This window comes from Doryrhamphus excisus, linkage group LG22 (genome assembly GCF_037039965.1).
Source record: "Doryrhamphus excisus strain RoL-2023G ecotype Guam linkage group LG22, RoL_Dexc_Guam_v1.1, whole genome shotgun sequence".
In the NCBI taxonomy this organism is placed as follows: Eukaryota; Metazoa; Chordata; class Actinopteri; order Syngnathiformes; family Syngnathidae; genus Doryrhamphus; species Doryrhamphus excisus.
The window spans coordinates 12,154,157-12,166,793 of NC_136378.1; the positions used below are offsets into that span (position 1 = coordinate 12,154,157).

General features: G+C 43.2%; 1 protein-coding gene across 1 annotated transcript in view; it reads left to right on the forward strand.

The window, feature by feature from the left end:
- gpc3 (glypican 3) overlaps positions 1–12,637 on the forward strand; it is an 86,853-nt gene that overhangs the window by 62,089 nt on the left and 12,127 nt on the right. The window contains exon 7 of the mRNA XM_058063678.2: positions 7,437–7,617. Within this exon, the coding sequence (XP_057919661.2) occupies positions 7,437–7,617 (181 nt within the window). The remainder of the gene's footprint in view (positions 1–7,436; positions 7,618–12,637) is intronic.

Sequence of the window (12,637 nt, forward strand, 5' to 3'; positions counted from 1 at the left end):
ATCTGATTTCACGTCCAGCAGCCACGACAGAATGGGACTTTTTTTTTAAACTCTTCAACCTCATGCAGACAATCAGACACATTCACAGACATGAGTCAAGATTTTCATTGAGGGTCCCTCAAAACGGTTGAAAATTGCTGTCATACCAGAAACATTTAATGCAGGACACGGCACTCGTGCCTTGATCTCAGCATCTCAGCTAATAAACACTCAAATGGCTGCTTTGTGGCATGGCAACAAATTGTTTAATTTCATATCTCTAAAATATGTAAACCTCTCAAGATAATTGACACAGGAAACGTAGCCCCTGCCAACAAAAGATAAATTCCACTTTCCAGTCCAAACGGAGGAATCTGGAAATAAAGTTGTGGGCTTAGTCACAAAGGTGGAACGGGTCCGCACCCACTTTAACGACCGCAGAGCTGCTTTTCTTCTCTGTGTTTGTGTTACGACTGGAATTAACATCAGGAAATTATTCTTGTCTGCGTTAACCGTCTGACAGTCTGAGGCAGAGTGAGCGTTGCGTGACAGACCCAGAGGAGCGCAGGGGTTGGCTAAGGGGGGCGGCCTGGGTTTGCGTTGGTGGCGGAAAGACGAATGAGAGAGAAAGAAAAGCAGAGTGAGCAAACCTTGTTGGCCTCCATACCTTTCACGTTCATAAAAGTTGAGTAATGGGCCAGGAGCGGCAGGTGGAACTGCAGCGTTCCATGACTCAGACCATGGAAAGTGCCTGCTGGGATGCTTTGCTTACTCCTTTATCCTCCTGACGCTAAGTAAATAACTACCAGAGAAACTGAGGGTACCGTGCCCTCCGGAATTACTGGAATACTGAGCAAAATTCCTTCATTGTTATTTTTTTATTTGTCTTTGACATCAAAAGATGAATATGAGACAAATATGGAGTTTCTTTCCAACTCACATTGTTTCTGCCATCAATTGTTGATGTTTTCCTTGGTTACTTAGTACATCAGTGGTTTCTTTCTTCTTCGGGACATTCCTAAAGGTTGGAGTGGCGATGCCCGATGTTTGTGCAGTGGTTTTGACTGATTCCCAATTGGGGTTTTCACTTGTAGACAGCTCTCTTTTCAGGTTGTTTTTACCTCGGAACGCAGTCTACACAGGCAAAACCTATCCTACCTTAGTCTATCATCCATCATCCATAATATTGATTGATTAAGCAATGCAATCAGACAGCAAAACGCACCCAATAGTCACATGTTCCAATACTCATTCATTCATCGTGGGGTGCTGGAGCCTATCCCAGCTGTCTTCGGGCGAGAGGCGGGGTACACCCTGGACTGGTGGCCAGCCAATCACAGGGCACATATAGACAAACAACCATTCACACTCACATTCATACCTATGGACAATTTGGAGTGGCTAATTAACCTAGCATGTTTTTGGAATGTGGGAGGAAACCGGAGTACCCGGAAAAAAAGCACACATGCACGGGGAGAACATGCAAACTCCACACAGAGATGGCCGAGGGTGGAATTGAACTCGGGTCTCCTAGCTGTGAGGTCTGTGTGCTAACCACTTGCTCACTGTGCAGCCCTGTCCCAATACTTTTGCTCACAAAGCTGGGAAATAAAAGCCGCACTTGTGACTTTGAAAATAAATGTGGTTTGTGCGTGTTTTACGATGTCATTTGTGTAATCAGAGATTCGTTACGTTGCTGTGATAGCAAGCAAGCAAGTGGAAGCCAAAACCTTGTGGCTGTAAGGCAGCCACTTACGGACAAACATAAATCAGTTTTACTTTTGTTTTGAGCGTTGTCATCCTCGTCTTCTGATCAGATCTTGTTTAGGTTCATCAGGAAACAAATCAGACACAGACCAGAGGAACCCCACCCTATTCATGTGAGTTTCAGGGACTTGGACCCAAGTTTTTTTTTCCCTCCCAGTTACAGTTTTTTGGCTCAGGCTGATGTCTGACATATTGTTACGATGATGTAATGGTAATTTGATTTTAATTACATAGTTCATTTGACGAAAAGGAGGCATGCTGTCTTTGAGTTGACAGCTTGTTGTGAAGGTGCCTGCGAACTTATTTATATCCATGACACATCGGAGTCAGGAAGAACGACTTTCCATCACACTTTTCTATGACATTACAATTGCAATGCAATTCCAGACTACATGAATAATATATATATGAATAACATGAATATCATACAACTATAACTGCCTGTCAAATTGTGTTTGTCTCATTACATGGGCGGGTGTGCTTCCCCATTTATGGGCAAAAAACTGCTTGGACTTTGCCGTAGTCTCCTCGAAGGGACTTTGAATAAATGAGCACACATTAAAACCACAGAGACTAGAAAAATGGGGGATGATAAATTACAGATTAATTAGGTTAATTGGCGACTCCAAATTGTCCATAGTTGGGATAGGCAGCTGGGATAGGCTCCAGCACCCCCTGCGACCCTCGTGAGGATAAGCAGTGGAAAACGAATGAATGAGTTTATTTTCAGCCTTTTTGTTTATTAGCATTAGCTGGGCTGATTTATAGGTCAAGAGTAATTGACCACTAAGTTAGGCACCTTCAAAAGAGTCTTTTAAAATTTTCCTGCATTTTAAGCTTTGAGTTCCGAGGTAATTGATAAGGGAAACTAAGACTTTTGCAAAAAACTTGAACTAAAAAGGAAAGGCAATAGCCTCTCAGGGAACTCGGGCCCCAAGTCGCGTAGATTAGATTTGTAGCCAAGATGTGTTGAGGCATTGATAGAAACTTTGTGAGCAGCAGATTCCGTCTGAGCCGAGTCATGAGCATCTTGCCCAGACATGTCCTCTCCACCGAGGAGGACATAACACAGAACCTGACACGGAGACCCTTTTTTTCGACACGTGTTCCGTCTTCATGACTCAACTGCTGTCTGTCACTCCCGGTAGCAGCAATGTAGGTTCTATATGCGTACAAGATATACAAGACGGTACACGTTTCCCTCACGTTTGTCCTTCCTATTCCAAGTGAGAAGTGCAACAGTGAACGGAAAGATCAATCAGGGAGAGCCGCGTTGCTCTTCCCGGTGTGACCCCGTGTGGAGTTCATGTCACGTGAGGTAAGCCGTGACAGAATTGTGGTTCCTGGGTCTGGGCTGGTTTGCATCCAAGACAATTCCACACTAGTTTGGGTTCTGTGTGCAGTCTGGAGGAAGTGCTGGGAAGCATACTGAATATTTCTCGAAAATGTCTCTTTTATTTGTCCCCGTTGTCCTTTTTGCTGTGGGTTTTTTGTCTGGTTTAACTGCTAATGATTCCAACTTGAGGTTTCTCTCTTTAGTGGCAAATGCGGAGGGAGCTCAGATCCCTGGGGCCAAAAGAGCAGCGTCACTTTTGACACAAAAGTGTACATCCCAGGTCTCTCCTGCTGCCGCCGGCGAGGTGGAGGCAGGAAGCCAATTGGGAGAAGTCACCGCACCCTGCCACAGACGTCCACAGCACCCCCCCCCCCAACCCCCCCACTTTATGTTGAAGCTCAGCGCTACTGCTCACTTTAACCACAGCTATAATTACACTGCTGACTGCTTTTTTTAATTCCCAAAAAAACATTGTTAGTCTCATGCGTTGGTATTTATATCTGCCTTGATACTGACCCTGTTCCCCTTGTGTAAGGCTGGAACTATGCACCTTGAACCTGTTTTACGTCTATACTTCCTGGTTGCTGCAGAACGCTCTTTCACAAGGCAAAGATGCCCATCAAGTTCTAATCAAATGCACTTTTACGGCTTAAAACCGCACCGAACATGATGTCTTAAATTGTGCAGTTCCATCATCATCATCTCTTTTTGCCTAAAAAGACGTATAAATACATCTTGAGTTAATATTTTATCAAGTATGTTTAACCATGAAAAGTCATAATTAGTGATGAGATTTTTTTAATTTAACATGGGAGGCCGATTATGCTAATTTTTCGCCCCTTTGTATTGAGCGGTGGCCTCCTATAGAAAAGCTACACACAATAATAGATTTAGCAGAATCTGCACCTATTCAGGCTGTATTTCCTTTGATTTGTGCTTCCGGCTGAAACTTTTTAATTTTTTTCCCGCCTCCGGGCACGCCCACGCCTACCTGTGAATCATCTATAAGGAAGTCCGCCATCCCAAAACTCTTTCAAGGCTCACTTCCAAATGCGCAAACGTCATTTTCTAAAACTTTGGTATCATTTAACACAAGAATGTAACATTCTAACCTACCTTTATAGGTCAAAAAAGTGGAAAAGCATAACTGTAGAACTACTAGGCTATTTTCCATTTTATATTACAAGCTTCATAAAATAATCAGTAGCATTTTAAGAATGTAAAAAATTGTAAGTTGCGGTGGACTTTGGGGTTTTGAAAAGTGTCAGTGTTTGGACGCTGCTGCGTGTTTACCCCCGTCAGCCAGCGCAGTGCTGGATTGCATGTTTACATGTTGAGGTGCGTATGCTGACATGCTGACAGGTGATCACTTCAACACGGTGGCGTTCACACAAGCTCTGAAGCTCCGTTACATTCGCCGTTCTCATAATGTTGTTTTTTCCCTAACATAACCTGAAGCGTTGCTTCATCGTCAGTGTTTGTTTGCCCTTGCGATGGGCGACAAGGCGCCCTTCACAAAGTCCACACTGGTTGCTAAGGACTATGAGAAGGAATTTGTGGAACTCCATGGAGGACTCTGGCCTAGGTGGGCAAACAATTCCTCTCTTAAAGAAGATGCTTCAGTCCATTAAACTCCCACTCATCACTGAGAAAATGAGTTCCTAGCAGGCATTTTAACGCGACACCTGTTCTCTATTTAAAGAGCCTAAATCTCCGAATGTATCATCATTTATCAAAGTGCTTGCAGGCTTGTTTGTCCATTCTCATGTGTACAAAGTAGAAATGAACGGACGTTTGTTGGGTGGTCATGCTGGGAATACGCTGATATGTTCTCCTTTGCTCAAAACTTTCAAGTTTATTTCACTTGTAAAACCAAGATTGACCGCTTAGTACAGACAGGGAAGGGATCAAGGTTGTTATCCTCATACTGACGTCATTTTGTGATTAGAGCTCAGTTTTATACAAAGTCCAATCCCAGCTGACTGCAGACAAAACCCATATGAAGTCAATTTTGTTTGTTAGAAAGCCCAAAACAAGTCGAACAACAACACACCATGCCTGCTGACGTACAGTGAAGAAAATAAGTATTTGAACACCCTGCTATTTTGCTATTTCTCCCACTTAGAAATCATGGAGGGGTCTGAAATTTTCATCGTAGGTGCATGTCCACTGTGAGAGAGATAAACTAAAAAGAAAAATCCAGAAATCACAATGCATGATTTTTTAACAATTTATTTGTGTGATACAGCTGCAAATAAGTATTTGAACACCTGAGAAAATGAATGTTAATATTTGGTACAGTAGCCTTTGTTTGCTATTACAGAGGTCAAACGTTTCCTGTAGTTTTTCACCAGGTTTGCACATACTGCAGGAGGGATCTTGGCCCACTCCTCCACACAGATCTTCTCTAGATCAGTCAGGTTTCTGGGCTGTCGCTGAGAAACACGGAGTTTGAGCTCCCTCCAAAGATTTTCGATTGGGTTCAGGTCTGGAGACTGGCTGGGCCATGCTAGAACCTTGATATGCTTCTTACGGAGCCACTCCTTGGTTTTCCTGGCTGTGTGCTTCGGGTCGTTGTCGTGTTGGAAGACCCAGCCACGACCCATCTTCAATGCTCTGACAGAGGGAAGGAGGTTGTTCCCCAAAATCTCACAATACACGGCCCCAGTCATCCTCTCTTTAATGCAGTGCACTCATCCTGTCCCATGTGCAGAAAAACACCCCCAAAGCATGATGCTACCACCCCCATGCTTCACAGTAGGGATGGTGTTCTTCGGATTGTACTCTTCATTCTTCTTCCTCCAAACACGCTTATTGGAATTATGACCAAAAAGTTCTATTTTGGTCTCATCTGACCATAAAACTTTCTCCCATGACTCCTCTGTATCATCCAAATGGTCATATGCAAACTTAAGACGGGCCTTGACATGTGCTGGTTTAAGCAGGGGAACCTTTCGTGCCATGCATGATTTCACATCATGACGTCTTAGTGTATTACCTACAGTAACCTTGGAAACGGTGGTCCCAGCTCTTTTCAGGTCATTGACCAAGTCCTGTCGTGTAGTTCTGGGCTGATTCCTCACCTTTCTTAGAATCATTGAGACCCCACGAGGTGATATCTTGCATGGGGCTCCACTCCGATTGAGATTGACCGTCATGTTTAGCTTCTTCCATTTTCTAATGATAGCTCCAACAGTGGACCTTTTTTCACCAAGCTGCTTGGTAATTGCTCCGTAGCCCTTTCCAGCCTTGTGGAGGTGTACAATTTTGTCTCTGGTGTCTTTGGACAGCTCTTTGGTCTTCGCCATGTTACAAGTTAAAGTCTTACTGATTGTATGGGGTGGACAGGTGTCTTTATGCAGCTAACGACCTCAAACAGGTGCATCTGATTCAGGATGATACATGGAGTGCAGGTGGACTTCTAATGGGCAGACTAACAGGTCTTTCAGGGTCAGAATTCTAGATGATACACAGGTGTTCAAATACTTATTTGCAGCTGTATCACACAAATAAATTGTTAAAAAATCATGCATTGTGATTTCTGGATTTTTCTTTTTAGTTTATCTCTCTCACAGTGGACATGCACCTACGATGAAAATTTCAGACCCCTCCATGATTTCTAAGTGGGAGAAATAGCAAAATAGCAGGGTGTTCAAATACTTATTTTCTTCACTGTATGCAGAGAGGAAGGAAGTGGATGAAAACCATGCGAGGAGGCGCAGCGGGGAGATGAAAAGGAAGCAGCCGGTTGGAATTTATCACATCTGCGAGCTTGGCAGGGCTTTCAATCATGTGCGATGGGCAGTGAGTGACAGGCCAGGTCATCTCTGAAATCACTCGTGCTTTTTTTCCACCACAAGACTGAACTTTTAGCCTCTCGGTCGTGGTTAAATACCTAAAACTCTACATTGATCCGACGTGGCTGCTGGTGATGGGAAGCTTGACTCCTCCGACTGACTTAGGAGGAACTCCTGCATGGAAGTCGCACACGCGCAACAAGTTGCAGTCGTGATCCAGTGAAACTGGAGTCTTGGTCAAGTGAAACTGGAGAAGTGTTTTATGTCAAGTTATTTTATCCCTGTTGCCCAAAGACAACCAAACAAGGCAATGTTTGCTCGTAAAGCTAAATATGTGTGCCCCGCTCTTTGTTTTTCTACTAGTAAATTATACAGCGCAGCCACAGACCTCGGAATGAATCACATTGGGGTAAAAATAACAATACTGACGTAGATAAGAAAACAATATTCATGGCTTATGATTGTAATATTAGCTTTGGATGAACCACACGGTCCAATATCAAATGGCATATTTTCATGTCGTAAATGCTTATGTGGTGCAATCTTTTCTCCCGCAGTTGCTGCGGCTTGTGGCGGTATCCGAGAAGCGCTGGAGGGCCCGGACGCGCGCAGGAGGTGTGGATGGCGAAGAAGGCGAAGAGGGATTTGAGAGTGGCGACTGTGATGATGAGGACGAATGCACCGGTGTCTCTGGCCTGGGACCGCCACCGCGACGCAAACGGTTACGCGTCTTTGCAGGTTAGACACACTCATGACGCTTTTCCACTGCACAGTAACTACAGTACTACTGCTGTATTCTCGATACATAAAAGTGATTAATATGTCAATAAATAATAAATCAGAGGCTAAATAGGAAGTAAAGACATAAGTAAAACTCCATATTTTAAAAAAATCTGACTATATGTGTATGATGACATTAGCTTGATTGTGTACAGTTGAAAATAGTCAGTTGGTTCGGACTCTAACCAAAACCCAATATTTGAATATTTCCTATAAGAATAATACACATATACACGACTGTTCCCAAAGATGATGTGGCAGCAAAATCAACACCTTGCTTTAAAAAAGTTGTTTGTTTCATCTCACACTCGTATTGGTACATGTTTGTAGATATCCCAGGAACAACTTCTGAGTGTTAAGTCGCTGTGTGATGAGATTAGTGTTATGTTGTTATACTGCATTTTCCAATACGTTGACAGATTGTGAGAGCATAATTGCCAAAGAAAGAGCTACCGTTTCCTCACTCAGCGGCACAGCATTTAAACAATGCTTGGGGTGCTGGAGCCTATCCCAGCTGTCTTCGGGCGAGAGGCGGGGTACACCCTGGACTGGTGGCCAGCCAATCACAGGGCACATATAGACAAACAACCATTCACACTCACAATTTGGAGTGGCCAATTAACCTAGCATATATATAAATTATGATCACCTATAATAAATTGTGTATTTCTGGAGGGAATAAAATAATGATTTGGACCAAAAAAAAAAAAAAACAAATTTGTGGGGCTGTGAATGCTGACTTGTGAATGTGCTGGGATCCATTGCATCTTTTTGTGAGTAGCGTATGTGTTGGTATCGTATTGTGGTCCCTGTTAGCGCTGGTTATTGTAGACTAGTAAGTGTACCGCCAGGTTTCCACGGCAGTGAGTCGGAGGTGTTTACATGACTACCGTACATCTTGACACCACGGTGACACCAGGAGGGGATAGACACAAAACTTCCTGTGGTAGCCACCTCGACTCGACCTCTTGACCTCACGGCTGTCAGTTAAAATGGTCAGACAGGCCCTCCTTAGACCAAACAAAGACCAACTGAGGCTACAAACTGTTGGGAGAAAAGAAACCAAACAGAGAAAGAGGGCGAAAACAGCCAGGGAGCAGGAACAAGGGAGCTGCATACGCCGCCACAAAGCCAGTGCAGCTGAGCAAACACCGCCGAGGGAGTAGTCCTCTCGTCGGGGATGTTGTGGCAGAGATTCTGATTTTCTGTGTGGGTAGCGAGCGTAAGAAGCCGAGGTTAACTCAGGAATCTTGCAGGGCCATCACTTCCAGCAGGCTCGGCCGTGAGAGCCTGATGCCCTCACTTGTTGGCTCGTGTTCGCCCAGAAGTGGCTGTCTCGCCTCAGACTCTTCACACTGTCTCTTGTTTCTTTACAAGCTGTTAAAGTGGGACGTTTAGGCCCTTTGTGTACTCAAAGTTCCATCTAAAGTTGCCTTACTGTACCGCTTGGTGGCCGTCCTCAGGCTTGCCTGCTTCACAGCCTGTAATGTTTGCAGACCTTGGCGAGTCCCGCGTCTAGATAGCGGCTGATAGCCTGTAATGACCCAGCAAAACGCTGACCTAGCAGAGCCTGCCGGGGCTGTTTTGGTCAACCTCGGGACTGTTGGACTGAGGTTCAAAGGTCAGCCCACAGAGCATGAGGACTAATGGGCTGGCTGTCTGAGCTCTGGGGGCTGAGATGGACGAGTCAGATCTGGTTTCACAAAGGAAGAGCCCAGCAGCCACAACAATAAGGTGGCGAAAGCACAGACGTGGGGCTCGGACCCCCGCACCCCCACGTAGCGTGGCTGTCAAACTCCAAACGCAAAGAGGATGTTCCCAAACGTGCGGAATGATTGACTTGTCCTCACTGGCTCTCAGCAGAGATGCCATAACTGACTGATTACCTTCGCTGCTCACATGCACACACATACACACACACACACACACACTCACACGCACACACACACACACTCCGTCTTACCCTCCTGACCAATCATTGGTCTTGCCTTACATTCCCCAGAACATTGCAGCCAAGAGAGCTATTCCAGGAGCGGGACAACCCACTCACCCCAGCGGCCCCCCCACAGCACTCCACATTCCTTACAGTGACCTCTGATGATGCACTTCTGCACGACAGTAAAATAGAGTCAGGACATAACCGTATTACTGGAATACATTTTTACAGTGGAACCTCAGTTACCGTGTTTTTTCCTTAACCAAAATGTTGCCTCGGTTTGTGTAATTTGCCGTTTAGTATGTCTTGTCGGGTTAGTAACATGCTGTGTTTTAAGTATTTGTATCATAAAACCTTCTTATCCCGATTATTATTCAACATAAAGTGCCAAAATAATGTTTATGTACAGTACAGTGTGGTTTAGTCCGCAGTGAATGGCATCTTATGCTCACTGTGGGGGCTCACCTATCTTCTCATGCTTTCATGCCCACCTGGCTTCAACCTGTAGGGCCTCCATGACAAAGACTCTCTTTATTCTTTCACCGGCACTCCTTTTTTTTTTTTTGGCAAAAAAATGTAGCTCACTGCTCAAGTCACTGTAACACCAAGCCGAGCGTGAAGACAAAATAATAATGGAATATTAGAGACACATTGAAAGTACGGCTAACAAAGAAATATTGACAGGAGAATATGGTTGAAATACTTCAGGAATGAAGTTGTGTTCATTTTCTGTACAGTGGATCACAATTACCATTCAGCATTCATGACCCACAAATTCGCTAGTTTTTGTTTTAAAAAAAAGAATTTTGTGGGGGAAAATATCTCATTCACCTTAAATCTGTGAATATTTATAAATATATATATATTTTGTTAATATTTTAATATTATTTATATATATTTTATATTCATATTATAGGTATATTATATATATTATATATATTTATATTTTATATATTATATTTATGTATTTTATTATGATTATTATATTAATAAAAACAATATTGTTTTAATTTTTTTATTAACAACAACAAATAATAATAATAATAATAATAATAATAATAATAATAATAATAATAATAATAATAATAATAATAATAATAATAATAATAATAATAAATATACAGCATACATGTACCAGAGCTAACACCCCTCCACACACAATTTTTCATGTTTATGCTTCACTGATAAGATTTTTCATCAAGCATTGAGATTTCACACTTTGCTCAAGGGTCCTTGAACATACCATAGTTGCTGAGAGATGAAAAAGTCCTACATTGTCATTAATTGTTGGTGAATATGTATACATTTTATACTTTGAATGGGTTTAATAATAGTCTGAGGCATATTGGAGCGGAATCTATTTTAATGTTTACAACAGTCCCTTTTATTGCAAATGTTGATTCGAAATCGGAGGAGAACACCAATGTGAAGCTAGCAGGAGTGTTTGTAGGGGAGGGAGCCGGATGTTAAAAATAGACATTTTTATGGATGTATCAATTACTCGCAGATTTCCGCCATTTGCTGGGAGTCACCCCCAGCAAAAAGTGGGGCTGTACTGTGTAGAATATTCATGATATAATATTCCCCCCCAAAATGGAGGCGTGGTTTGCACTCTCACCCATAGTGATTTAATGACATTACTGATCATTTGAATAGATGGCACGTTACGAGTCTTCCACATGAAATGCCTTGCTCAAAGTGGTGTGTTTGAGATGCACTAATGTCTCAAAGCAGGAGCCTTTCCTTTGTCAGGGTGGACAGGCGGTGTGCAGTAACTCACGGTGCTCAGCAGGAGCCGTGTGAATGGACGGACCTCTTGTAATCATCATGTCCTCGGTCAGTTGGGGACTTTAAATAGACCCCAAAGAAAAGCTGGTCTTTTGGGGGCGTTTTATCGGCACTGCGGGACAGCACAAAATGTCAAACACGGAACTGACGCCGAGAGTTTGGGCTGGGCTCAGTTTTCAGGCTGCAACAAAAGGCTGAATAAAAGAAAGAGGATGGTGATGAAAGAATGTCGGGGGGGGGGGGTGATGATACAAAAACACCTTTGATAACGCTAATGGTTGATACACTCGGAAACCTAAACATTCTTTCGTCTGGATGTGGGTGGAATTAACACCCGTACATGTTAGCGGTGCAACAACCTGGCATGTTAATTAGCTGCAGCTGTGACCTCTGACCCTCAGCACCTGATAGGTGAGTCACACGGCGCCGCTCGTCCACCGTAGTGTTTACCACATGTTTTCATCAAAGCAGCCGTAATCCAGACACTGTTGATATTAGCTGTGGCGGCTCGGGAGACGTCCATGTTGTTTGCTGGGTGCTTTAAGAGCCGTGTTGCTTCATAGAGCTGACTGCACACATTTTTGTCTTGCCGGGTACGGTTTCTTCCACGTGTAGTTGCCAGGCATGTTACCATGAGGCATCACGTAAGGAAAGGAGGGAAACAACTATTAAAAACCCTGCAATCCTTACATCTTTATGTCTTTATGTTCACGGATTATGTCTTTATTCTTCCCCAGAAAGTAGGATACCCAATTTATAAATTAAATAGTTTTGGAGTTAAAGCAAAGAAAACCTGCTTAAGTTTGTTTTTTAACATGATTAGAGCCCCTATAGACATAAACCAGCACCCCTATAGTCACCTTGACACTCATAAATAAGACTTGTGTGTTGCTACTATAAATGTGTTCCTTAGGGGAGCGGAGTGGTGGGCAGACAGGAAGTGATGTCATGGGGTTCAGTTGTAGCTTGGTGTGGGTTACTGTAGCAACTGTTTTTATTAGGGATTATTCAAACTGGCAATGAAATCTTATTTGTTATCGTTTTAGTGACTCACCGAGCATTACAGTAACATTACTGACACCTAGTGACCAGTGCAGAATACTACATATCATTCACAGCATCCTTGAATGCATCTTCTGAAAGCCTTATATTTGCATTTTGGGTGATTTTGTCTTTTTAATGCATAATAATTGAGGCAAACATACCTAAGATTTGCTTCAAAATGCAGATTATTGTGCACCAAATTCAACACTA